The following is a 27,773-nucleotide window of genomic DNA, read 5'->3' as shown; positions in this document are numbered from 1 at the left end:
ATCATTTGTTTTAAACTATGGATTCCCTCATTTTTATCATTAGTCAATAGGTCTTCAAGGTCCATCTTTGTCCTAAATTGTATAGTTATGGGTTGACTTTTTTGTAATTTTTAATATATTCCTTTTCCTAAGATCAAGTAATAATAAATTATTTTAAAATGCATTTGAGGATTCAATTTGTATTGAAAGTGTTACTTTTTTTTTAACAAAGAAATAAATAAGCACCCAAAACTAATGGATCTTCCACAGCAGCATTTTTAGCAGAAATCTCAATAGTCTGATGCACTTGATGATTAAATGAACATATTCAGCCTTTTCTCTCCTAGCATTATGCACATAAGCTCCTGGGAATATAGTTAATTTTACTCACACTTCACAATATAGTTGAATATGCTTGGAAATCCATTCATATCAAATTAATATAGAAAAGTTTTGGAGTTAACCACTGAAACTAATATTTTTATGTTTTTTCTGAAAACAAAACATAATATCTATCTTTAGTTAATCAATTCTTTATCTAGTTCAGCAATTTGAAGATTTATTTCTTTGACAGTGTTTAAAATTTTTAGAATGATTATTTTAATAGCTTTTTTATCATATTATTTTTTCCAATTACATGCAAAGATAATTTTCAACATTGATCCTTTTTGTAAGCTTTTGAGTTACACATTTTTCTACCACTCTTCTTTTCCCTCCCCCTCCCCCATGTCAGTGAACAATTTGATGCAGGTTGTACTTAAACAATTGTGTTTATCATATTTCCATATTAGCCATGTTATGAGAGAAGAATTAGAGTTAAAGGGGGGGAACCATGAGAAAAAAAGAAAAAATATAAAAAGTTTTTTAAAGTGAATATAATAATACTCTACTCTGCAGTCAGACTTCATAGTTTTTTCCCTCTGGATGTGGGTGGCATTTTCCATAACAAGTCTTTTAGAATTGACCTTGATCACTGAACTGCTGAGAAGAACTGAGTCCATGAGTACAATGTTCTCTTGGATTTGCTCACTTCACTCAGAATCAATTCATGTAGGTCTTTCCAAATTTTTCTGAAGTCCACCCTTTCTTGATATCTTACAGAACAATAGTACTCCTATTATATTCATATACCATTCCTCAATTAGTGGGCATCCTCTCAATTTCCCATTCTTTGCCACTTCAAAAAGAGCTGCTGTAAATACTTCTTTTTCACTTTTTGTGATCTCTTTGAGATACAGACCTAAGAAGTGATATTGCAAGATTAAAGAGTATGCACAGTTTATTGCCCTATGGGCAGAGTTCCAAGCTGCTCTCCAGAATGGTTGGATCAGTTTGCAACTCCACCAAATGAGCACTCTTATCAAATTGTTATTCAGGGCGCAGGTGGGTAGAGCACTGGCTTTGGAGTCAGGAGTACCTGAGTTCAAATGCAGCCTCAGACAATAATTACCTAGCCGTGTGGCCTTGGGCAAGCCACTTAACCCCATTGCCTTGCAAAGACTAAAAAAAAAAAAAAAATGCATTCCTTAGTTCCAAAACTTTTTCATACATCCTTGTCCTTCCTTCTCACTTGTTTAAGTCCTTTTCTTTCTTCACCTTACTTTGTCTACTTTTGATTTTCTTCCTCTTCCTTTGTCTTCTCTTATCCTCATTATTTTTTTACTTTCCATTTCTTTTTCTAGAGGCTAAAAGGTAGCTCTCATAGTAGAACTTGCAAAGAAATAATTTTATCGCTGTACTGAATGAATTTTCAACAGGATGAATATTTTTGTAATTTCAGGAGTAATCCCTTCCCACTATGCTTCTTTAGATCTGAAACTTAGTAAAAGAAATGAATTAAAAGGAATATATATATATATTTGTTTATATATAATCTATATTAGTTTATTCACTGTCAAGGGAAGGACAAAGGAAAGAGGAAAGGAGAAAAAGTGTGAAGATCTTTTTTTTTTTTTTTTTTTTTTTTTTTTAGATTTTTCAAGGCAATGGGGTTAAGTGGCTTGCCCAAGGCCACACGGCTAGGTAATTATTAAGTGTCTGAGACCAGATTTGAACCCAGGTGACTCCTGACTCCAAGGCTGGTGCTCTATCCACTGCACCACCTAGCTGCCCCCAAAACTCCAGATCTTAGAAAAATGAATATTGAAAACTATCTTTACATGTAACTGGAAAAATAAAATTAAAAAGATGACAAAAATAAAACAGCAAAAAAAGTAAAATTTATTTACATAAAATATTAGACAAATTAAGTCAAATTTTTCTTATTAGCCATTTAGATATATACTTTTAAGTGAGATTTGATCCCAAATAGTAACTCCTGTTTACAGATATTGAATAAGGATATTAGATCCAATTGAACAAATGATTGTGACTCATATTTAACAAGTCTACAGAAAAATTTAAATAATGGATAGGTTGTTGTAACATTCACATACTGAGTAGAAAACTTGATAATTCAGCCTTTAATTTAATATATTCATTATTATCTCTTGTGTAAAATCTGTGTCAATCATTCCAAAATAAGTAGTGTCTAGTCAAGGATTTATTAATTGCTTGCTATGGTCCAGGACCGAGATACTAATAAAGTCAAAAGACAGTCTCCATCTCTCAAAAAGCTCACAGTTACTGAGGTAGACAGAATGCAAATAGCTATGAACAGACAAGATATAGACAGGGTAAATAGGAGGCACAAGCAGAAGGGAGGCATTAAGGGGGATTAGGAAAGGCTTCTTGTAGAAGCAACTTCTACCTGAGACTTGAAGGAAGCCAGGAGATAGAGATGAATAGGAAGAGAGTATCTTGGAGGCTTGGAGGATAACCAGTGAAAATACCTAGAATCAAGCAAGTCTTGTAGTGAAAAGAACAATAAGAAAGCAAGTGTCACTTTATCACAAGAGTTAATAGGGGAAGAGAGTAAGGTATAAGAATACTAGAAACATATCAAGTTGTGCCAAGTTAGGATAAACGGGAATTTATATTTGATCATGGAGAGAACAAAGAGCCACTGGAGTTTTTCAAGTTGGGTGAGGGTGACCATAGGAAAATCTGTTTGACAACTGAGAGGAATGAACTGAGGATAAACTTAAGATCAGAGAGAAAAACCAAACAAATTGGCAGTTTTCTAGGCATGAATGAGGATTGTAGAAAGACTGGAAAGGTAGGAAAGGACCAAATAGGATTTTATATTTGATCCTGGAAGTAACAGGGGGGACTATAGGGAGCAAGAATGGGGAAAGAGACTTTTATTAGACCTACACTTCATAGGAAGATCCATTTGACAGCTGAATAGAGGTTGGAATTAACTAGGGAAAGACTTGAGTCACAAAAATGAACCAGAAGGCTGTTTTAGTAATAGTCTAGGCCTAAAGTAGTGATGGTCTACTCCAGAATGGTAGCAATGTCATTAGGGAGAAAGAAGTGCATATAATAGAGACAGAAGGGGGAAATTAGAGAATTTGACATCCAAATGCATTGAGAGGAGGTGTAAAGAGAGAGTGAGGAGTCAAAAACATCTAGGTTGCCTGCCATGGTAACTGAGAAGTTGGTAGTACCTTTGACATAGGACTATTCAGATGAAGGAAGGTTTTAGGGAGGAAAAAAAATTAATGAGTTCAGTTTTCAACGTGTTGAGTCTGAGATGTCTAGAAGACATCTAGTTCAAAATGTCCTTCTGGCAGTTGGAGATGAAGAGAATGGAGATCAGGAGAGAGGATAGGGCTGGACAAGTATATCTGAGTCATTTTCATAAAGATAATTGAAAGATAGCTAGTGAGGTCATCAGAGAAGAGGGTGCAGAATAGAGCATGCCCAGAGTTAAATTCAATGATACCTAGATGGAAAATTCAGCAAGAAAGACTCAAGAAGGAGCAGTCAGACAAGTGGGAGGAGAGCCAAGAGAAAGCAGTGTTCAGAAAAGTTAATGAAAAATATCAAGGAGAAGAGAGTGATCAACAGTGTCAAAGGCTATAAACAGATCAGGAAGAATGAAAATTGAGAAGCCATTAAATCAAGCAATTAAGAGGTATTGGTAATTTTAGAGAACAATTTTGGTTTACATGATGAACCTGGTAGTCACACAAAGAGTAAGGGAAAAAAGGAAATGGAGGTTTAGGATACTAGCTAATGGATGGATCAAATGAGGTTTTGGGGTGGTTTTTTTTAGGTTTTTGCAAGGCAAATGGGGTTAAGTGACTTGCCCAAGGCCACACAGCTTCAAGTGAGGTTTTCTGAGGGAAACAGAGAGACAGCATAGTCGAGGAAAAGTTGAAGGGTGAAGGAATGAGAATGATAGGGGAAGCACTCTGCTGAAGAAGATAGAATGGAATAGAAGGAGAACGTTAGTGCAATTAAAAAATCAGTAGATGAATAAGAGCCACAGAAGGGACTGTCTTGCCTTTTTTTTCTTTATTTGATTTTTTTTGGGGGGGGGTAATCCCTAGTTTTTCACACAGTGCCAGGCATATAGCATGAAATTGAGACAAGATGTATTTTTGGGATCACAAGGTTTGTGATACTACATATTCATCTATTTTTAACTTCTTGAGGCTATAAGTCCATGAGAAATGATAGCACCTTCAGGGAACAAAAATGTCTGATACGTGGTTTGATATCCGCTTGATATCCACTCTCAGTGTAAGGATGTTGCAAGTTATGATTCATTCTTCTGGTGTTTTTTTCCTGAGTAGTTTAGGAGGGCAGAAGGGGGAGACTTTCTGCCACAGACTGAATAAAATTGAAATACTTATTACTCTAATTTCATTGTTACTTAATTTAATCCTGGTTTGTTTTTATTTTTCATTCAGTTGATGGTATGTAAAATATCTATAATTATGCATATATTTTTGAGGGGGGAGGGGTGGTATGTTTATTAAAACAAAGTCTAATTGAAACATGTTTTCTTTCAGGATATCCTTCTCATTAATGTAGTAATTGAACAAATGATCTGTGATACTGACCCTGAACTAGGAGGAGCTGTTCAATTAATGGGACTCCTTCGTACTTTAATTGATCCAGAGAATATGCTGGCTACAGCTAATGTAAGACAATATCAAGGGGTAAAAAGCATTTTTTTCTAATATTTTTCTAATACAGTTTTGCCTTAGAACTAGCACATAGAACTTTGTTGAGGACATGTATATCTCAGTATATATTGGTATTTTAGATTCTAAATGGATAACTGTTAGAGATAAAACTCAAGCTTGTAATTTGTACAAATTGTGAATTAAGAAATTGATTTCTAAATCGCCTTTTCCATAAATAAACTTTCTTATTTTTTCTTTTCTTGGTTTTGTATTATAGAAAACCAAGTTTTAAATAAATGTGAAAATACATTTAGCCATTCTAGTGTTGTTATTGTTTGTGAATCACTCATTCTTGCTTATTTTTACATTGTAAAATCAACATTTATAAGTAACATATAAAGTACTTAGTAAACAAAGTGCTAGATTATAAATTTACTTTGTGTCTAGCAATATTCACCTTAAAATTCAATACGACTTTCCATTATTTAGCTATAACAATATGCTTTAAATACACATATAATAGGATGTTTTAGATAGTAAAATAAGCCAACATGTGATATGCACTAATTCTTAACATTGGTTATTAATAATGAAGGTAATAAATTCTAACCTTGTTCTTTTCTGTTATAGAAAACTGAAAAAAGTGAATTTCTAAATTTCTTCTATAATCATTGTATGCATGTTCTCACAGCACCACTTTTGGCTAATACTTCAGAAGACAAATGTGAAAAGGGTAAGTTTGTGTGTGTACTTGTGAGTGTGTATGTGTGTTTTTAACCACTGCTTTGTGATTCTCCTGCCTTGAAGGAGGTTTGGCATGACTAAAGCCATGTCTCTATGACACTGAGTTTATTTGGTTTTGTTATGTGCCAAGAAATCTGCTTTGGGACATTTCAACTTCTGTTTTAAAAAATTATTTTAAGGGATTCTGAATGTGAATGTTGAATCATGTGATAGGTAGAATTGTCTTTAAAAGAATTTTAAGACTCTTATTATACCAGAGTTTCTAGAATTTTAACATTTTATGATTGAAAGAGACCCTTGAAGTCAACTTCTGCCTCAATAAGGATATCTCCTCGTTGTACACAAAGTGATCAACCAGACTTTACTTGAAGACCTCTATTGAGAAGGAACCTTCTATCCCCTAAGGCAGCCCATTCCACTTCTGGATAGTTCAGTATTAATGTTTTTTTTATCATCAAACCTAAATTATCAAACTTACATCCCCCCCCCTTTTTTTTTAAACATTCCACCCCTTCTTAATACTGTACTCTGAAACTGGGAGGGGAAAAAAGCCATTTGTCTTCCATGTATTCTTCTTAGCAAATTAATCTGTAATCCAGAGGTTTAAGAATATTTTAATTTAATTTAAAGTGCATAAGAAGAATAAAAAAATCTCATCAGAGTTCTGGTTGAATTCTAGGCTATTTTCCTAGCTTAATTCTTATTTTAATTATTCCATGAATTTCTCTGAAATTGTGTAGAGAGCTTCTTTGTTTTCACTAAATTATTCCAATTTTTTTTTCCATTAGATGAAATAGTTGGCGCTAACAAAAGTAACACAATTTGCCCTGGTAAGTGTGAAGTTTATCTTTTAAAAATAGATTTAAAGCAATAAATATGCTTGTATTATGTACAATATATTCAATATTAAATAATTGGTCTATTTTTTCAGCATTTAAAATAAGATGTGGAAATTAATAGGCTTTTTTCGTTGTTATCCAGAATTAAAATTTCCTTCTGTGGAAAAAGGAGACAAATATAGTTGAGATTTCAGTTCTTTTTTTTTTTTTTGAGATTTTTAAACTTAATTTATATCATTTGTGAAAAGGCTTTGTCTTGTATTTGATGTTCAGATTGATGTTAGTTTTGAAATATTAATTGTAAACCTGCTTTTCTTAGGGAACTGATGCCTCTATCCTTTTTTCCATGAAAACTTTTTTATTAGATATTCTAGTACTCTTTCTACTTGAAGCCTACAAAAAAATCAGTCTGTCTTATGTTAATTGGTTCAACTACCAGTACTTCTCATCAATATTGAAGCTATTTAAAATCTCATATAAGTCATTCTGTAACTTCAAATCACTTAAATCATCTTTTACAAGGAGACTTTTCAGTATTTGGGCAGAGAGAGCAATAATAGCCACTTTTGTATCTTTCTGATTTGGGTTGAGCATGGCATTTAATTAACCATTTAGAAATAATTTTGAGTGCCTAGAGGTTGTTGGTTCCCTTTATTGAAAATGGGAAAGTCAAGAAGAGGGGTGGGTTTAAGAGTTTAAAAATGTAATGAGTTTACAGTCTGGCTTCAATCTTTCCATGCCTGCTCATCCATATAACTGTCTCTCATAAAAGCAAAAGGTGGGCAGAACAAGTCACTATCCTAGATTGCAGTGCCTTCCTTCAAATGGACACCTATTGAACCCTGTAGTGATCTGGCAAAGGAATTTTCCCAATGACACCTGTACATTTGCTGTTGAAGGAACCCATTTATCTGTTAGTTTGTAATTTCCCTGAGTGACCAACCACCAACAATAGGTAGGAAGAAGTTGAAAAGTATGATCACTAATTAAAGGTAACTGTAGTTGTACTGGATATAAACCCTAAGAAGTAGCTATCTTAGGAAGAGTGATATGTAGCCCATCCATGCTGCAATTAATCACATACCATGCCCCACCCCCACCCCCCACTTTAGAGACTACTATTATATAATGTAGTTCAGCTGATATAAAAAGATAGTTTATTTGGAACATCATTTTACTTATCCTGGGTGTCAACACCTTATTGACCATATTTGTTCTGTTCTTCAAAGTACAAGGATCATCTTCTTTATGGGAAAAAGAGAAATAGTTTAAAACAGTTCTGCCTTCTTTGTCATAAGTTATTGTTCCTTCTACCATGAGCAGTGGTCTTTTCTCTTCTTTAGTATTTCTGGTTGTCCTAGTGTAACCTTTTTATTATTTTATCTTAGCAAGTTGGGCTTTAGTACTCTTGATACAATTCTTTTTTTTCCCAAAGATTTTATTTATTTTGAGTTGTACAATTTTTCCCCTAATTTGCTTCCCCTCCCCCCACCCCCCACAGAAGGCAATTTGCCAGTATACATTGTTTCCATGGTATATATTGATCAAATTGAATGTGATGAGAGAGAAATCATATCCTTAAGGAACAAAAATAAAGTATAAGAGATAACAAAATTGCATAATAAGATAACAGGTTTTTTTTTTTCCTAAATTTAAGGTAATGGTATTTGGTCTTTGTTCAAACTCCACAGTTCTTTCCCTGGATACAGATGGTATTCTCAATCACAGACAGCCCAAAACTGTCACTGATTGTTGTGCTGATAGAATGATCAAGTCCATCAAGATTGACTTGACACAATTCTTAAAGGACTATGACATTATTTTGTATTCATCCTCAATTGCTAATCTTTATTACTATTGTCTGACTACATGATGAATTGATTAGTTCCCTATGTTTCCTACATCTTCAGCAGTTTCCCCTCTTTCTCATCTTCAGAATTCTCTTTGTCATTTGAATTGAGGCTACTTCCTCTGAAGAAATTATGCATGACCTCCTAACTGTCCTTTCTCTGAACATTTTTAATATGTGATCCTAAAATATGTTATCAGACTTTGCCTTTTTTTACCACACATTCTAAAATGGAGTGTTTAAAGTTTCTATCATTTTCCTCCCTTACCTCTTCCCCCCTTTTTAGTGAAAATCAAAATCAGTGCAGCTTTTCCTTTTGGTTCTTTATCAAGGATGAAATTATCATTAAGACAAGTCAGGAAATGATTGGTTTTTCTGCTTTTGGCAGAAAGAACTCTAGCAGATGTCCAGGCAAATTAAAGTCTTCCATTCCTACCATATTGTGCTTGTGTCCTGAGGTACTACATAGTATCCAGAAGAAGCCCTGGCAAGTCCTCAAATAATACAGATCATGACTAAACAAAGACTCACAATTCCTGCCAGAACTGCTCAAAAGTCTGGCTCTATCCCAAATTCCCATAGAAATTCATAGGCTATTTCTCATATATATTCTTCTTTCTCCATTCACACAAGCTTCCACTCAAGGTAAAGCCCTCATACTTTCTTGCCTGGACTATTATAGTAATCTCCTATTTGATTGTCCCTTCAAGTGTATCCCCCTCCTTTCTGTCATCCACATTTACAGTCAGAATGATTTTTCCTAAACTTCACAGATTTGAGTCTATTTCCCTCATCCCCAACCCTGTAATAGGCTCCTTTACACACTCCAAGTGTTCCATGTTATTTCTACTCTTCAGTATAGGTTATACTCCATCCCTGTCCGAGGCTCAGACTTCTAAGAGATCAGCTTTGTTCTAGCTTTCTGCTTGCTTTTCTGTATTTGTAGTCCTAGCTTTATCTATCAAGAATTAAAGTAAGTACAAAGCATTTAAAGTTATCTGTGTGTATTGTATCCCTCAGCAGATTTTTAGATCATAGGTTTAGAACTAGAAGGGACCTTAGAAGTCTTCAAGTTAAGCCCATCCTTAATACAGATGAGGAAAATAAGGCCTAGAGAAGTTGGGGCTTCACTAAAGTCACAGACCCAGTAAATGTCTGAGGCAGTCCATGTCTTCCAGACTCATATATCCACTATACCATAGGATAGAGATACTTGACTTAGTAGTTCATTGTCTTGAGCATAACAAAGTAAGCACTTAATGTATGGGTGAAATTAAAGATATGGCAGCCACTGAAATATCTTTAAAGTAGAAAAAGACCTGGGGGAGGGGAGATCTACAATCAGGTTTAAATATGTTTAATGATGAATATTAAATACGAGAAATATTAGTTTAATTCCTTGGGAATTAAGGGTTCTTAAGAACTTAAGGGTTCTTAAAATGATTACTGTCATATAGAGCTCAAAAACAGTAATTTTTCTAGATATTTTTGCCTAATGTCAGTTTGTGACTATTATAACAAGTTTATTCAAGTAATATTTCTAGGGTGATTCAAGTAAGGTAAAGCAGTGATCTTGGAGTCAGGAGGACAGGAGTCAGAATCCAGCCTCAAACACTTGACTCTTATTAGCAATGTGTCCTTGGCAAGATTACTTAGTCCCTATTTATTGCCTCTCATCCAAGGCCACCTCCAGTTGTCCTGAGTTGTATCTAACCACTGGACTCAGGTGGCTCTAGAGGAGAAGGTGGGGCTAGTGACTTAGTACAGCATCTCCTTACTCAGATTCAACTATGCTTGTCATGGCATCCCTGATGTCATGGTCTTCTAAAATGAAAGCCAAACATTATTAAACCAGTGGGTGAAGGAAAGAGGTCATTCTATTTGATGAATAGGCTTCAATTAGATATGTTGATATTTTATAAAATGACTTTCTTTAGTTTATATTTTATTGAACTGTGTTTTCTTTGAAGATGATTTTAAGGTAAAAATTCCAGTATGGTTTTTGGTTGAGAAATTTGTGAATTTTGTCGGTTCAGATAAAATATCTGACAACGTTTTGTTCTGTCTTTCATCAGATTTAACCATGTTGAATTCCAGGCTTTCTAAGTTTTTTCCTTTTCCTAAAGCATAATTTGCTTATTGGAATTTCTTTTAAAATGCTTGCTTTAGGTACAGCTAGGTGGCGCAGTGGATAGAGCACTGCCCTGAAGTCAGAAGTACCTGAGTTCAAATGTGGCCGCAGACACTTAATAATTACCTAGCTGTGTGGCCTTGGGCAAGCCACTTAACCCCATTGCCTTGCAAAAACTAAAATGCTTGCTTTAAGTCATAATTTTAGAAATCTGGAACCTTATGGAAGGGTTACTTTTTTAAAGTAACATGGAGCAAATGTTTGTATTTCCTTATGTAGAAGCTTCTAGAAATATTTTAATCCAGCCCTTCAATTCCTTGATTTGAAGAAATTGAGGCCCTTAAATAGTGAATTTTTTTCTCTAAGATGATATAACTAACTAGTAACCAGTTAAGCTAGACTTGTAGTTGAGTATTCTTTCCATATCACCATGCCAATATCAATTTTTTTAAAGTATTTATTTTTCCAATAACATACATGGTAGTTTTCTCCAGTCATTATTTTTTTGCAAGGTTTTAAGTTCTACACTATTTCTCCCTCCCCTTTCCCCTGACAGAAAACTCCATACTAAACATATTAATCATTTTGTGAAAGAAAAACCAAAATTAAATGGAAAGAAAAAAAAAACAGGGAAAAAATGACATATAAGAACTTTTTTTGGTTTTGGTTTTGCAAGGCAATGGGGTTAAGTGGCTTTCCCAAGGTCACACAGCTAGGTAATTATTAAATGTCTGAGGTCAAATTTGAACTCAGGTCCTCTTGACTCTAGGGCCAGTGCTCTATCCACTGCGCCACCTAGCTGCCTCCTAAGACAACTTTTAAGAATTGAAGATAGTAAGATTTGGTCTACATTTAAATTCATATTTCATCTCTGGGTGTGGATGGTGTTTTCCATCACAAGTCTTTTAGAATTATCTTTGATTATTGTATTGCTGAAATGAACAAGTCCATCATAGTTGATCATTACTCAGTGTGGTGTTGTTAGTGTTGTAGTAGTTGTTATCAGTGTGTGTAATATTCTTCTGGTTCTGCTCTTTTTTGCTTTGTTTTTGCAAGGCAGTGGGGTTGAGTGACTTGCCCAAGGCCATACAGCTAGGTAATCATTTAGAGTCTGAGGCCGAATTTGATCTCAGGTACTCCTGACTCCAGGGCCGGTGCTTTATCCACTGTGCCACCTAGCTGCCCCCAGGTTCTGCTTATTTTACTCAGAATCAGTTCATGTAAATCTTTCCAGGCTTTCCTGAAGTCCTGTCCCATGATTTTTTATAAAATGATAGTTTTTCATCACATTCATATACCACAATTTGTTCAGCCAGTCGATGAGCATCTCCATTTCCAATTCTTTGCCACTATGAAACTATCTGTTTGTATGTCATCCTTTTCATGGGGTTTTTTTACCCTTTTTTATACTGATAAAGCATGTAATAAAGTGTCAAAAGCACTAGATATGAGATGAAGTACTATAGAAATGTGATCTGTGATTTTATTTATTTATTTGTTTGTTTATTTATTTGTTTGTTTTCTGGGGCAATGGTGGTTAAGTGGCTTGCCCAAGGCCACACAGATAAGTAATTATGAAGTGTCTGAGGCGGGATTTGAACCCAAGTACTCCTGACTCCAGGCCCGGTGCTCTATACACTGCACCACTTAGCTGCCCCTGAGCTATGATTATTAATAATAGTGTTAACAATACTGTTAGTGTCTTTAAATGGTATAAAATTGAATAGTGTCCTCAAAAGATAGGTTGTGTAATTTTATTTTTTAACTTAAGTGGACAAGAATTTTTGTATTTTTATGTGTCTAATTCATCTTTCTTTTTTTTAATAGATAACTACCAAACAGCACAGCTGCTTGCCTTAATTTTGGAATTACTCACATTTTGTGTGGAACACCACACATATCACATAAAAAATTATATTATGAACAAAGATTTGCTAAGACGTGTCCTGGTCTTAATGAACTCAAAACATACGTTCCTGGCATTATGTAAGTGATGAGTCAAATAAAACTCTTAGAAAATGATTTAAGGGTCAGTTTTTGGTGGGAAGAATATGGCATATAATGTAATGCTTCCCCAGCATGCTACTTGGAAAAGAAGTTTTAACTAGTTTTAATATTCCTTAAGAGAGAACATCCTGATTTTTAAAAAATCACTTTTTTTGCTCTGTCTTCTTTACCAATTTTAATCTCTTATTTTGTAAGTTGAGTATTATGATGGGAATGAGCAGAGTATATTAATATTTAATACTAGAAAGGCTAGATTGATGGGAAAGGAGTAAATGTAGATATGTCTTTTTCCTTTCCTCTCCTCCCCTCCCCCTCCCCTCCTCTCCCTTTTCCATGCTTCCCAGGATCAAAAATATTCATATAAACAGAAGTGAGGTAAAAGCTTCCCATAGTTGAAATTTTACCATGGAATGACTTCTTTGAAGGTCTTTTTTTATGAAGATAAATTGGATAGTGTCTGTAAAGCACGTTAAACAACATTTTGGATATGGGTAGTATGTAAAATATAGGATTAGAAAATGTAAAATAAGATATTAAAATTATGTGCTTTTAACAGCAAGAATTTGTCAGTTTTTAATTTTTTTTCCTCAGGTAGGCTAGAGGAGATATAGGTTCAGTGGATTATTTTCAAGCTTCAGTAATGTAAAATAAAAGCCAATTGTGCTTTAAGATTCTTAACTAGTTCTTTTAATGTCATAAAAGGAGAACCTCACCTTATCTTAAATTATTTTTAATAGGTGCTCTTCGTTTCATGAGGAGGATAATTGGTCTTAAAGATGAATTTTATAACCGTTATATCACCAAGGGAAATCTTTTTGAGCCAGTTATAAATGCCCTTCTGGATAATGGAACCCGATACAACCTGCTAAACTCAGCTGTCATTGAATTGTTTGAATTCATAAGAGTGGTAAGTTGAAATGCTATTAAAAAGAGTTCTCATTAGTTATTCAAATATAAATTATTAACTTCTGAAGTGATACTGATTACTCTTTTGTATGTATCAATAAAATTAAACTTCTTATATTCTGCATTTTCTCACTATTTGTTTTATGTTTATGGATTTCTATTTCCAATAAACTGAATTTTCCTAAATATCATTCTTCTTTATCCAGTTACATTTTGTTGTCACTAACTTTTCCATTTTTTTGACTAAATAATACCTTCATATTTATTAAAATAATAAATATCTTGAACAGTACTTAAAAGTAAGAAATGTCATTAAAATTATATAAAAAAACATGGAATTGACACCCTTTATAATGTAAATTAAGTAAATGTGAACTCAGTTAAATTCAGTTTAGTTCTTGGTTGGCAAATATTCTGACATTAGCATATTGTCACTGCCTTTTGAATTTCAACCACCTGCACTTGAAATATCTTCTAAAAAGATACCTCCTTATGATGAAAACCAAACATTTTGTAAGACACATTTTAGTTCAGTGATAATGATAGTTTATGCTAAAAACAAATGGAAAATTTCATTAACAACTGACTCCTAAAAATGCATTGCATATTATTATGAAAAGGACATACTAGAGAATTGAATCAAAAAATTCCAGAAATAGAAGGGATCAATTAATTCAGTCCTTTCATTTTATAGATAGCAAAAAAGAGGCCCTGAAAGTTTAATTGACTTGTCCAGAGTCATATAGTCATCTAGAGGCAGAATCTAAACTAGAAAGATACCCTGTCCGAACTCTGAACATAGTAGCACATCACTTTTCTTTGAATTCATAAGGTATGGGATAGCTGTAGAGAAGAGGACTCAGTGGAACTTTCTGTCAGAAACAGTGATGGACTGATAGACTAGCCATCTCCTCAGAAGTGGGGAGTGGAGGAGGGGAACAAAGTGATTCAGTTTTAACTGTTTAATTTTAGAACAGTTATCTTCTGTCTCTCCTAAGTTTCTTATTAATCTCATAATATTACAAAAGGGGATTTATCTTTTTTTTCCCAGAAGACCTTAGGTTTATTTAAAAACTCAATACTGTAAACTTAGAGACCTTTTTTTCCCTACATTTAGGCCTCTAGATGTCATAGTGAACTAAGTTGAAATCTGGAGTCAGGTACTTGCTGAATAACCTTTGACAAGTCGTTTAATGTTTCTCAGCCTTAATTTCCTTCTCTGCAAAATAGGAATAATAGTGTCTGCCTTATAGGATTGTTTTAAGGATCAAATGACACAACAGCTGTACAGCTCTTTGCAAACCTTAAGGTGCTGTATACTGGCTAGACTGATAGTGATGGTGATGCTATCTTTATACAATGATTGTACCATTAAGACAGTGTTAATAGAGATTTGAGTTGTTTTTTCCAGTGGTAGAGAAGAATTTGTCCTTGTTGCTAGATCTCCCTTAAGAAAAAAGACATTTGAGATTAAGTGTATAGTTTGTAGCCAAAGAAGAGAGAAGAGTTATTATTATTAGTCTTTCAGGAGATTGAAATCACAACCTTAATACAACTCTAAGGATCTTGACTAAATAGCAACAGAATACTATTCTACCACTGATGTTTTCTATACATTTATGACCTTGGATGAATCACTAGGTCTTTTTTGCTCAGTTTATTTTTCTGAAAATGAAATTAAGAGTAGATGACCTTTGAGGAGGGTCCTAGTTAAAACCAACTTATTGTTTAAAAATTTCAACAAGCAAAATAAAATTTAAGTGAGTTTTTCTTATCAAAATTATGCCCTTTTAATTATGAAAGGCAATTTGAACATTGTTTAGAAATTTTTGTTTTATATAAAATATAAACATAAAAGCATTTTGTTCTTACCTGTAGAAGTGTTGATGATGTAATTTAACTACTTTGTTTGTGAGCTTCCCATTTTTCTCCTCATTTGCATTTTCTGATTCAGATACCAGAGGAAATTTGTCTTAAAGACTAAAGATCCTTAATTTAACCAACTTCCTGGAATTTCTTTTTGAAAAATGGACTATGTATTTCTTGACACATCATAATTACTACAAAGTCTTGGATCATGTCTCAATACAAAATATGAGAACTCTTTGCTTCCATAAATCTGGGGTGGTCAGTTTGATTCATTGAAAACATAAAATGGAATTCAGGAGGAATTGTTTCTGTGAAGTAGTCACTCTACAAAGGCTGTACTATTAGAGAACTCTAGGACCAATTCCTGGAGTGGAATTCTAGGTAAATAGTTCATCAGTCCTATGTTATATAAATTCTGAGGAATCTGCTTATTTTTTTATGTAACCATAGCTCATTTCTAAATCAGTGAAATGGGAAGTCATTTAAAGTTTTGTACAGAATCTTTGTGTATGTAAAAAAAATACTGAGGAAATTTTTGTTTTGGAAGTGATTTTTAAAAAATCTTGCTTTATAATGATAAACAATTTTATTTTTCTGGAAAATACTGTGAAATGAGAAATTATATGGAATGTATTTTTGTGCTTTTACAGGAAGATATCAAGTCTCTTACTGCACATATAGTTGAAAATTTTTATAAGGCCCTTGAATCAATTGAATATGTTCAGACATTCAAAGGATTGAAGACAAAATATGAACAAGAAAAAGACAGACAAAGTCAGAAACTGAACAGGTATTGTTTGTTTTGCAATTCAAGCCTATAATGAAATTAAGTTTCAAATGACCTAAATTTTTTTATATTATAGGCATTTACTACATTACTGCATTATTTGATTCTATAAAAACACAATTTTCAGGTGAAGGGTACCATGGGAAAACAGTAATACAAGACAGAGGCTATAAATGGGAAATATGTTATTGACTGAGACAGAAGAGGTTTGGGGCAAGACAATTATCGGTGAATAGTATTAGAAAGACCTGAATAAAGTATGCCAAAAATCTGGAGCTTTGCACTACACAACACTGAGTTGGAGCCTGAGTTGAATACACTATAGAATAGCCCCAGGTCACAAGAGAGAAGACATGCTGATTCTCAGAGCTGAAACCTGACATGTTTTTCTACTCAACATAGGCAGTACAAATACTAACAGGTGACAAAAAGGGTTAGGGTTTGCAGGGGATTTTGTTGGTGGTGGTGGTCTACCATTTAAAAGAACCACAATGGGGGCAGCTAGGTGGTGCAGTGGATACAACACAGGCCCTGGAAGTCAGGAGGACCTGAGTTCAAATGTGACCTCAGACACTTAAGAATTGCCTACTGTGTGACCTTGGGCGAGTCACTTAACCCTGTTGCCTTAAATAAATAAATAAAATTTTAAAAAAAAGGATAAAAAGACCACAGTGAGATTTTTACATTATTAAAGTGGGAGCCTAATTATGGCATGTTAACAAAATTTCTAACATTTGTTGGTTTAGGGTAACTTTATGTGGGATATCTTTGTGAAACTAGAATTTCCCTGGAGATTTTTTTCTTTCACACTAAATAGTCATAAAAAAAAAATACAGTAGAAGTACTAGTGCTCTTTTTTTTCCTTCTCCAGGAAGAAAATATAAAAGGATGGCTTTGCTTGAAACTACTTCATGTTTTAATTCAGTATAAATTTCAGTTGACCGTAAAATACCCTAAAATATTTCTAGACTATGACCCCTTTGTTTTTTCATTATAGTATATTTTATTCTATGCAAAATCAACTCTTCATGGTTCCACATTTATGATATATTTTACATTTTTAAAACTGGTTACAGAATTTGAGTCACCCATGATATATTTATTACAGTGTACCATCTATATTGCGTAGCAACAGATTTCGAAGAGATGCAAGAACCTTAGAGGAAGATGAAGAAATGTGGTTCAATGAAGATGAGGAGGAAGAAGGTGAAGCAGTTGTGCTACCAGGTGAAAAATCAAAGCCAGAGGATGATTTTCCAGATAGCTATGAAAAGTTTATGGAAACCAAAAAAGGTATTCACTTTGGACTATTTTCTTTGCTGTTTTTTTTTATTTTTTTTTAAATTATTTTAATTATAAGATATTTTCTTTGGTAGAGGCTGTTATAATTTTACAAAATGCATGAGATGTTCTAGATTAAATATTTTATAGTAATACTTCTTTCAACTAGTGAATAAACTTGATCTATATACAATTTTTAAACCTAAGAGCCCTTTCCAGGTATAAGTTGATTTCTTTCAAAAGGCAGAATTTTAGTTTTGGATTCAATTACAGTAAATAGCTTTGTCTTGATACACAGAGAGAGTATTGTCAGATTCTCTGTTACATGCTTTGAATGGTCTTTGATTTTTCTCTGCCCTATGGATCAGGCAGAATTTAAACATATAACCCTAAAGGTCTTAAAAAATTAGGTTATTGTAGAAAAAAAATCAAATCTATTCCCTCATCTCATTTAATTTCAACCAACATCTCTTAAGTACATACTATGCTCAAATAACTGTACTTGAAGTAGTTAGGACTCATAGAAGAAACAAAATGTGTGTCCTGTCTTAAAGAAGTTCATGACCTAAAAGAGGGGTAAGACAAACATACAAAACTATGATACAGTTTATATAATGATATGAACCAAGGAGAATTCTAGTATATAGTATTTGGTATGGGGGGGAGAAAATTAGGCTGCCAGAAAAGTAGAAGTAAATATGCTCCTTTATGCCATTTGAATTGGTTTTGTGAAACTTCAAGTTCCTCTTATCCTAGTAGAAGGATTAAAAAGCATAAACTTTTTTTTACAGATTTATGTATACTTGACATGCTGTAATTGGGAATTTGGACATTTCTTTTTTCTTTTTCTCTTTTTTTTGAGTTTTTGCTTTTGCAAGGCAATGGGGTTAAGTTCACACAGCCAGGTAATTCTTAAATGTCTGAGGTCAAATTTGAACTCGGGTCCTCCTGACTCCAGGGCTGGTATTTTATCCATTGTGCCACCTAGCTGTCCTTTGGCATTTTTTTTCTTTTTTTAGGGTTTTTTTGTTTTTGTTTTGTTTTGGTTTGGTTTTTTTGCAAGGCAAATGGGGTTAAAGTGGCTTGCCCAAGGCCACACAGCTAGGTAATTATTAAGTGTCTGAGACCGGATTTGAACCCAGGTACTCCTGACTCCAGGGCTGGTGCTTTATCCACTGCACCACCTTAGCCACTCTGGGCATTTCTTTTAAAAGGTATTTTTAATGGAATGTATAGGGAAAACATTTTGGAAAGAGGGTTAGGCCTGAGTTTTAGTCTCCCTTCTTTTAGGCCTTAGTTTTTAACTTTTTTCCAAGATCTGTTTTGTCCTGCCTCTATTCAGTCTTCATTAAACACTATTAGGGGAAAAAAAACTATCTCATCTGAGTCCAAGGGAAATAAACTGAAATAAATATTTAGACAACAGTTTTGGTCCTTTGATTCCTTTGAACATGCTCACCACAAAAACTAGCCTTACAACTACCAAAAACCCTGCTATGACTGCCAGAAACAGGATTTAAGAGTCATGATCATTTTATGCTTTAAAAAACAAATGAGGATATTTTCATTTGTAAGCAGAATTTGATGTATATTCATGTTTTATTTTTGGTTTAGCAAAAGAAAGTGAAGACAAAGAAAATCTTCCCAAAAGGACATCCTCTGGTGGCTTCAAATTTACTTTCTCTCATTCTGCCAGTGCTGCTAATGGAGCAAATAGTACGAACAGTAAATCTGTAGCTGCTCAAACAACACCAGCAAGTTCTAATGGATCTTCTTCCAAAAATACAAGCTTGACTACATCAGTAACAGCCACTAAGGTGAGTAAATTAATAGTATTTTCTTTTTTAATATTCCCATTATCTTTTTATTAGAAATAGTGATGTGTCTTGATTCTTGATGGGTATTTAGGGTAACATATTTCAATTTGATTAAATCTTCTGTTATCTGTTACATTCATCTAATGACTAATTACAACTGAGGAAAGCATTTTCCCACCTTTTTAAAAAAAACTCTGCATTTATTATAAGCTACCATCAATAGAGTATGTTGAACATGATTTTTGATGGCCTCAGAGGTCTTATGAATACTGTCTTAGACTGACATACAGAAATTCTTACTATGTTTAAATGGTCCCACTTTACTTCCTGAATTCTTGCGTTGATTTTTTCTTGGCAGTTCTCTCTTTTAAATTATTGTCTGTGTCTGTTTTTCTCTTAATTTTGTTTTTAATCATGTTATAGATTTAGAAAACAGCTATGCCTGTTTGTAATTTGTGTAAAATAGGAGTTAAATTAATCTCTGAGTCAGGGTCTAACATCCTTTTCTTTGAGTAAAGTACAAGTGGTTTGCTTTGTGGACTTTATTTAATTAAACTGAATTTGAATTTAATTTTTTCCTTATGAATTAACAAAGTTACAAGATAGCTAAGTTTTGGGGCAGATAGTTGAGGCCTTAGTCTAAATTGTTTTGAATAGTAATCATTTCATTTCTATTATAAATCTTTAGGTTTTGAACTAAGACACTTATAGTAAGTAGACAGTACCAGTCAGAGCTGACAATGAGTTCTAATAAGAATGGAAATTGTAACAATTTGAGGGCTCACAAAATTATCCCAACTTAGCATGTTGGCCTCATCCAGGCAATAAACTAGTTAGAAAATTGGGGAGGGAAAGTACAGAAATGATTGGCTTTGTTTCTCTTAAATTATTTACCTTTCCACTTCACACTTCTTTTAATAGTCAAACGTCTTTCTTCACCTCCACCCCCTTAAAAAAGATAACATCGATAAATAAAGCTGCATTTTGGTTTCAGGCTTTTCAATATAATATAAATAACATCTTGTTAGAAGCCTGATGTTTTTACCATCTGCTACATTTTAAAACATACAAATTGAAAACAGCAGCTTCTCTTGTGACAGGAGGATAATTACTTATGTTTCTGGTGGTGTTGATATAAAAGCTCTTCACGGATTTTCATTAGTTCTTTGGACAATCTCAATTACACATTCATTCAATTGACAGCATTAAGTTCCTTCTATGTTCAGACTGTTGTAGGCACTAGGGATACAGGAAGAAAAATTGAATAGTCCTTGTTCTCATTTAGCTTACATTCTTATAGAAAGGACAGTAAATACACATCTATAGGCATATACAGAAAATACTCAGCCCAGATTTCAGGTAATCTGGGAGATAGAGCTGTGGGCATTGGGGGAGGGATCAAGAAAGACCATCAGCAGAGGGGAGTATTTGGGCCGAGGTTAAAAGGAACTTAGAGGTTGAGGTGAAAATAGGGAGAAAGAGAGCATTCTAAGTATCAAGTACAGCCATTGCCAAAGCACAGAAAATAGGAGTATATTAACACTTTTTAAAATGTGTAAAGATATTTTTAGGAAGTTTGAAAGGAGACAAATTCTGTTCTGTAATTATATTGTTGCTAAGAAGGATTGTGGTAGTGGATACGGGTTACTGACATGGGAAATCTGAAAAACCTGCTTCTAACACATACCTGTCTGAAAATGAACAAATTATTTAACATCTCATAACGCATAAACACCTCAATAATAAAATCTCATTATCTATGAGACTATAAGTTTCAGATCTGAAACAGTGGCAGGACGTTCTACTTTGGTAATTCCTAACATAGATAAATTAACATAAAAGAAAAAAGTTTTTAGGGGGATTATAAATAGTTAGTTGAACTGTAGATTTAATAGATTTTAAAACAGAATACAGAGTACCTATACTCAACACAACTAAACAGACGTTTCAATTAAATTTTTTTTCTTATGGGGATAGGGCCCTAATTTTTGTGAATTCACCGAAATTCAACATTTGCTGTTCTAAGGAAACTTGACCTGTAACAGCTCTTATTTTTAGTGGGTGTTCGGCTACTCTTGATAATTTGGTGGGTCAGAATTGATAAGTCTGTAACATTAAATACGGTTAGCTATTTAAATGAAGGTTATGCATAGACAGTCTGTTTTGTCTCAGCTATAAAATTTTGTTTCTGTGATAATACAAGGAATTTAAAGGTGAGAAACAAGTCTTTACTAGTTTCACCTGTTATTTAAAAAGTTTACATTCCTAATCCAATTCCTTGTTGCTTAAACAAGAATCTTTGTAAGGAATAGTTTGAAATTTGGACTGGACCTTCCATAGTACATGAATCTATTCTCCAAGTATTTTTCTAGTCCCAAATTAGATGTGAGAAAAAAAAGGATCATTAAACCTATCTAGGTTTTAAAAAATCTTTAATTAGCAAATTTATTTTTCCCATCATATCTTTGACCTTGCCTCGAAGGTCATTTACCCTTAAGTTAATGCTAAAAAAATTCCATCTTGTGTAATTTTCTTTTCCTTTTTGTTTTTGGGTTCTTTTTTTTTAGATTTTTTTTTTTCCAAGGCAATGGGGTTAAGTGGCTTGCCCAAGGCCATAAGGCTAGGTAATTATTAAGTGTCTGAGGTTGCATTTGAACCGGTTTGCTATCCACTGCACCACCTAGCTGCCCCTTCTTTTCCTTTTTTGTGCAGATACCATAAGCAGTGTGTCTTTGACTAACTAGGCTAAAAATTATGTGTTAATTGTAGAGAAATGTTTTAATATTCATAGTTGCTTCCCTCTTTCTGTAAAAAGTATATATTTCAATATAGTTTTTTTTTATTTTTCAACAGGGAAGTCTGGTTGGCTTAGTGGATTATCCAGATGATGAAGAGGAGGAAGAAGAAGAGGAGACATCTCCAAGAAAAAGGCCTCGCCTTGGCTCATAAAAACTTGGGGGGGAGGGGAACCTCACTGCGGGGTATTATTAAATGCTGCAACTGTTCAGTGAGCTTAAAAGTCTGAATCAGAAAGCTTTCTCCCTTGAACATATAAGATAATATACAAGGAGTAGCAAAAGACACTCAGTGTATCAACTAGAAGAGTTTAGTTCCGTAAACACCAGGCTTCCAAGGAACTTTGCTCTTTCTAGTAATTAAGGAGTTTGCCTTTCAGGCTGTCAAAAAATGGTGGGTTAGTAGTAATCAGAACCTGGGTGACAGCTTCTCAGCAAGGAAAGTCTCAGGTTTGGGGAGGGATGAGGGAGGGGAGCAGGTCAGTAAAATTTTAATATTGCAGGGTTGCCCTGGGTATGTATCAGAACTAGAAACGATTGTGAAACTTCAGTTGCAAACCCAATAACGTTACTTTTGTAATGGTGCTGGCCATAGTGTTCTTTTATCAGTTGCCTCTTTTAAAACAATTTTTAGGAAAAACAGATTTATCTTCATAAAAAATGAAGTTTAACTGTTGGGACCATTTCTTTCAAAATTTACAAAAATTCAGCCTTTCAGGCCATTGGAGAAAGGCTCACCCTGTGTTACCATGCATGTTTGAATTTTACACACCAAGAATTTCCAGTATGTATTTTGAAAAAAAAGTAAGCTGGCTTAAAAATGGACAATTCTGTTAGTCTCACATTTAACCAGCACTTCCAGAGATACTGATAAACGAAATCAGTAGTTTCCCAAGAAAATGTTCTCCAGGAACTTGCTTGTGACTATAGCAGAGTCCTTTCAGCTGCACCAAAGTACAAGCATTTTTGGAAGATACAGTGTCATGTCACTTTCTGCTGTTAGTAAAGCTGTCTGTCTTTGCTAAGCAGCTGTCATACTATCATTCGCAATTTGGAAAATGTGTCAGTTGATAAGGACTAACACAGGTTTTAAATAGTGCTGAACTAAATGGCATTTAACATGAAGAAGCCATTTTGGACCAATAAAAGAAGTTACTAGAATGAAGAGAAATCATCATGCAGCACATAAACCTTTTCCTTAAGCAGAGATGTAATATGAAAGCTGCTTTTTTGTTTATTTTTGAAGAGTAAAAGCACATTCCATGTACACAAATGAATTGCAAAAATAAATGAGGCAAACAGTTGAACTTTTATTTTCAAAGAGCAGCAAGTAATCTGTAAATATTTTAATGTTAGTTTGCCCATCTATGATCTGAGATCATGCTAAAGTGAGAAAAATGTCCCCAAACTATAATTAATGTGTTAGAAATGATAAAAGCTCAAAACTATGAAACCAGCTGCAATCCACCACATAGAGATCGCCCTTGTAATGTGTTATGGGTCCATTTTTCCTGGAATAGTTTAAACTGAAGCAGTTTTCCTGTTTTGGAGATATTGTAGTTAATTTTAATTTTAGCTATTGTTTGGAAAAGATGGGCTGTCTGTGGAGATATGAAGTATAGTTTTTCCATAAAACAGAATTTATTTTGTATTAAAAATACCACTGTAATTGTTTTACACCATTTGTATACATGTGGTGATATTAATGCTGAAATGTAAAATTCAGGAATTAAAATGTGACCCTGTAATTCCATAATTATCGTTTTTGTTTGGTTTGTTGTAAGTTCACTCAGTTTTGAGATATGGCCATTTTAGAGTATCATTAATAAGCCAATAAAATTATTCATAGTATAACATTTATTTTACACCACTAGGTCAAACAATGCAAGACTTTAGAGAATCTACTGTATTTTCAGCATTCTGATCACACTTAAAAGAGTGGGTGGGCCATAGGAAAAAGACAATCTTATGTCCCCATTGGGCTCCAGGCATCCTAGAATGGGGCTTTCCTCTCACATAACTAAGGTATATACATCATAAAAGGTATCCTCCACAGAACAGTAAACTGACTCAGAATATATTAGATTTAATTAACATCAAGTATATATATACATAAAACATTAAGAATTCTCCCATCCCCTTTGTCTAATAAGCCCCTTCTTTCCTTCTCAAAGCTAAAACATTCATGAAATTAAAGGGAAAACAAGTATGAGGCATGCTTTCAAACCTTTTGAGGCTGAAATTGTGACCCTATCCAATATGGATAAAATTCTGGTACTAAGCACTAACTTTCAGTTTTTTTCCTTTTCTAAAAACTGCCATGAGCTTTAAAGAACATTTGCATCACCACAAGAGCCTTTATTGCAAAAAATTTGAATGTTTCATGAATTACTGTATTATGGTTTTAGTATTATTAGGAAAAAATGATTATATCATGAGATTCACATGACTTTTTAAAATCCTAAATCCCTTCCTTGGAAGCAGGAGATGTTAAAGCTTCCACTCAGTTAATATATCTAGGGCCACCATCCTCAGGCAGACTTAAATTTCTACCCCCTCCATTTGTACCCTGACTGGTGGAACAAGTACAAAAGCCCACATTTGAATGCCTGGGGCCCTTATAGGTTTTTTTTTTTTAAAGTTACATCTGCCAACATGTATTGGTTATAAATACTATTTTAATAAAAAGTTACATGAAATTGATTTGTGTGTTTATCACTAGTTTTTTCCTAATAGCTAGTGATGAAAAATAACAGGATATTACGATTGATGTGGGTAAAGTTAATTAAGCACGGATAATGGTACCCACTTTAGTTTTAATGACCATTGTAGGAAAGGTATACCTATGGAATCAGTTCCCAATATCTGAGTTCCAGATAATCTTCAAAGACTATTCTAGGAACTGAGAGTATGTGTTCTCTGTCCTATCTAACCACAGTAGGTTCAGCTACCGCCATGCAAATAACCTGCAGAGTTCTAAGGATTATAAGAGATACTTTCCATTTATTCTCCACTTCACAATGACAAGATTCCCTAACCAACTGAATTAGTTGTTAACCATGTCATTGTGATATTTTTTAGTTTATTAATGAGGAATAGTGCAAATTTTAAACCTCCATCATTGCAGGAATCCAAATTTCTATTTAAATAGTACTTTAAATTTTTAGGTATTATATCTCTGTTCACTGCAAAGATAACTCACAAAGTTTTATACTTAAATAACTTTGGTTTAGTTTTTATAAAATAATTTGGAATATGATTTTTTTTAAGTTAAAGAGATTACTACATAGAAATACTTAAGAGAAGTACTAGAGATATAGATAGGTAAGTATTTTGGCATTTTTCAGTGTAAATCAAGCAAACTTAGTTTAAGGATTCAATAATTTATTTTAAAGAAATTCAAACTTTTCTTTTTAAATTAAGTTTCTTAAAATTATCATTTATTAATAACTTCTTCTTTAAGCTTCTCTGCAATCAATCTCCTCTTTCGTAAGGTTTGCTTCTCCTCTGCTGTCATTTCTGGCTTCTCTGCAATTTCCTGAACAAATAAAAATAGAATGCAATTTTAATTAAAGTGTAGAAGAACATATGGCTTAGATTTCTTCTCTAAAATGAGAGTGGATGGACAAGAATCCCCTCTAATGTACAGTGATTAATTTTCCTGAAAAAGATAGAAACATGGCTTCTAATGTTCTATTGGAAGTAAAAGGAAAATAAGGAAATCAGGGAGCAGCCATGATTTAAAGTGTTTTTGTTTTGTTTTGCAAAATAAGTTTAAATTCATACACTTCTTTAGAGTCACAAAAGTCCTACTGCAGTTTTAAAGCTCTAATGACTTAAAGTCATTAGCTGCACTAGGACTTGGAAAACCACACACTCACTCTCCTGTAACTAATGTTTAGTTACAACTCAGTGAGATCAGTACAAATATGATCACCATTTAAGATAAAACAAGTAACTGGTCTGAAGTGTGAGACTCCAAATCTAGCCTAATCTGCAAGCATTACACCATCCTTAATGTCCAAGCCCATTTTTAGATGTATAATTCTGTCTTTCTAAACATAACAAGGGAAACTGAGATCCAAGACAGGTTGGCACAAAGTGGTAAAATTAGGCTTTAATGTATGCCTCCAAATGCTTTTTCCCTGCACCAAAATTAGTTTACCTCCTCAGCAGATTTTCCTTTTTGCTGCTCTGTACTGTGTATTTGTTTAATCCTTGGGTCCTTTTTCATAGACATCAGTTTATCTCTCTTCTGCTTTAGATAGTCTTCTCGTTGCCGGAGTTGCTCTCTTCCAAGTGCTGATAAGTTCTAAGTTAAATAAAAGGAATGAATGAATGAATGAACGAAATGATTGATTAAATAAATAAATAAAGGGAATAAAGAAATAAAAGAAATTAGTGTTTGTGTATTATGCCAAGTTGGGCATTCACTGAATGATTTAAGTATAACTTACATATTCTGTCTTGCTAATTACAAAAAAAATCAAATTTTTTAAAAAAGGAAAAACTTTTTTTAAAAAATATTATTGCTGGGGTGGCTAGGTGGCACAGTAGATAAAGCACTGGCCCTGGAGTCAGGAGTACCTGGGTTCAAATCCGGTCTCAAGACGGTTAATAATTACCTAGCTGTGTGGCCTTATGCAAGCCACTTAACCCCCATTTGCCTTGCAAAAACCTAAAAAAACAAAAAAATAAAAAAAAAAGCATTATTGCTTTGCCTATTGTGTGTGTGTGTGTGTGCATGTGTATATATGTGTAGACAGGTATATACACACGTGTATATGTTCATCCATATTGAATATAGCCTCACAGTACAAATATATGTGTGTGTGTATACATCTATGTAAATACATGGACATACATATGTGTGTGAGTATACATATATATACACACACACACACACATCTGAGAAAGAAAATTTTCAATTATGTGCTAGGAAAACTCACAAATTGTAATTAACAACTTGAACAATAAGTAGAGAAAGGAGTGAGTAAGTAGGGCTGCAGTTTATTGTGTAAGTTGTGTGTAAATTGTTACGGGCAGTTATTAAGAAATGGCAGCCAGGCAGCAGAATGGATAGTGTTAGGCCTTGAGTCAAGAAGACTTTCAAATTCTGCCTCAAACCCTCACTAGCTATGTGACCCTGGGCAAGTCTGAGCCTCTGTTTACATCTTTCCTCATCTGTAAAATGAAGAAAACAACAGTACCTTACTCCCAAGGTTATAAGGATCAGATGAAATACTGTTTGTTTTTTTAGATTGGGTTTTTTTTTTTTTAGGTTTTTGCAAGGCAAATGGGGTTAAGCTTGCCCAAGGCCACACAGCTAGGTAATTATTAAGTGTCTGAGGCCAGATTTGAACTCAGGTTCTCCGGACTCCAGGGCCTGTGCTCTATCCACTGTGCCACCTAGCTGCCCCTGAAATACTAATTGTAACGAGCTCAGCACAGTGCCTGGGACATAGTAGTACTTATAACTACCACTAGAACCACCACCATCATCATCCATCATCATCATCATCACTTACTGATAATGGCCCTCCTTTGATCACCTGTTCCAAGCTAGCTGTCACAGAATCCTCCCTCAGCTTGGGAGAGGAAGTCTCAGGTACCGTTTCCAAACTTCTTCCCAAAGACTGTACTGGTCTTCCAGCAAAATGAGTTTTCCCCTCTGGATAGCAGGAATTTGGTAAAGAAAAATCAGAATGTTATTAGGTCAAGAGGAAGAGTGGGGAGCAGAGCCAAGAT

At 34.0% G+C, this 27,773-nt stretch overlaps 2 protein-coding genes across 3 annotated transcripts in view; one reads left to right on the top strand and one right to left on the bottom strand.

The window, feature by feature from the left end:
- Window positions 1-23,781, top strand: part of PPP4R3B (protein phosphatase 4 regulatory subunit 3B) — a 77,120-nt gene extending 53,339 nt beyond the window's left edge. Inside the window, 9 exon segments of the mRNA XM_074206437.1 lie at window positions 4,884-5,015; window positions 5,631-5,733; window positions 6,533-6,574; window positions 12,391-12,549; window positions 13,308-13,477; window positions 15,996-16,135; window positions 17,241-17,425; window positions 19,028-19,230; window positions 22,084-23,781. Of these exon segments, the coding sequence (XP_074062538.1) occupies window positions 4,884-5,015; window positions 5,631-5,733; window positions 6,533-6,574; window positions 12,391-12,549; window positions 13,308-13,477; window positions 15,996-16,135; window positions 17,241-17,425; window positions 19,028-19,230; window positions 22,084-22,179 (1,230 nt within the window). The 3' untranslated portion in view covers window positions 22,180-23,781.
- A 1,611-nt stretch (window positions 23,782-25,392) lies between these two features.
- CFAP36 (cilia and flagella associated protein 36) overlaps window positions 25,393-27,773 on the bottom strand; it is a 49,936-nt gene continuing 47,555 nt past the window's right edge. The window contains exons 8-10 of one of the 2 annotated variants that reach the window (XM_074206449.1): window positions 27,554-27,696; window positions 26,191-26,337; window positions 25,393-25,563 (exon numbers count right to left, since the gene is read on the bottom strand). In XM_074206449.1, the coding sequence (XP_074062550.1) occupies window positions 25,462-25,563; window positions 26,191-26,337; window positions 27,554-27,696 (392 nt within the window). In that variant the 3' untranslated portion in view covers window positions 25,393-25,461. The remainder of the gene's footprint in view (window positions 25,564-26,190; window positions 26,338-27,553; window positions 27,697-27,773) is intronic. The other variant, XM_074206459.1, reaches the window with a different exon arrangement.

Source organism: Macrotis lagotis, chromosome 1 (assembly GCF_037893015.1).
Source record: "Macrotis lagotis isolate mMagLag1 chromosome 1, bilby.v1.9.chrom.fasta, whole genome shotgun sequence".
Taxonomy (NCBI): domain Eukaryota; kingdom Metazoa; phylum Chordata; class Mammalia; order Peramelemorphia; family Peramelidae; genus Macrotis; species Macrotis lagotis.
This window is presented reverse-complemented; position numbering and strand designations above follow the sequence as displayed.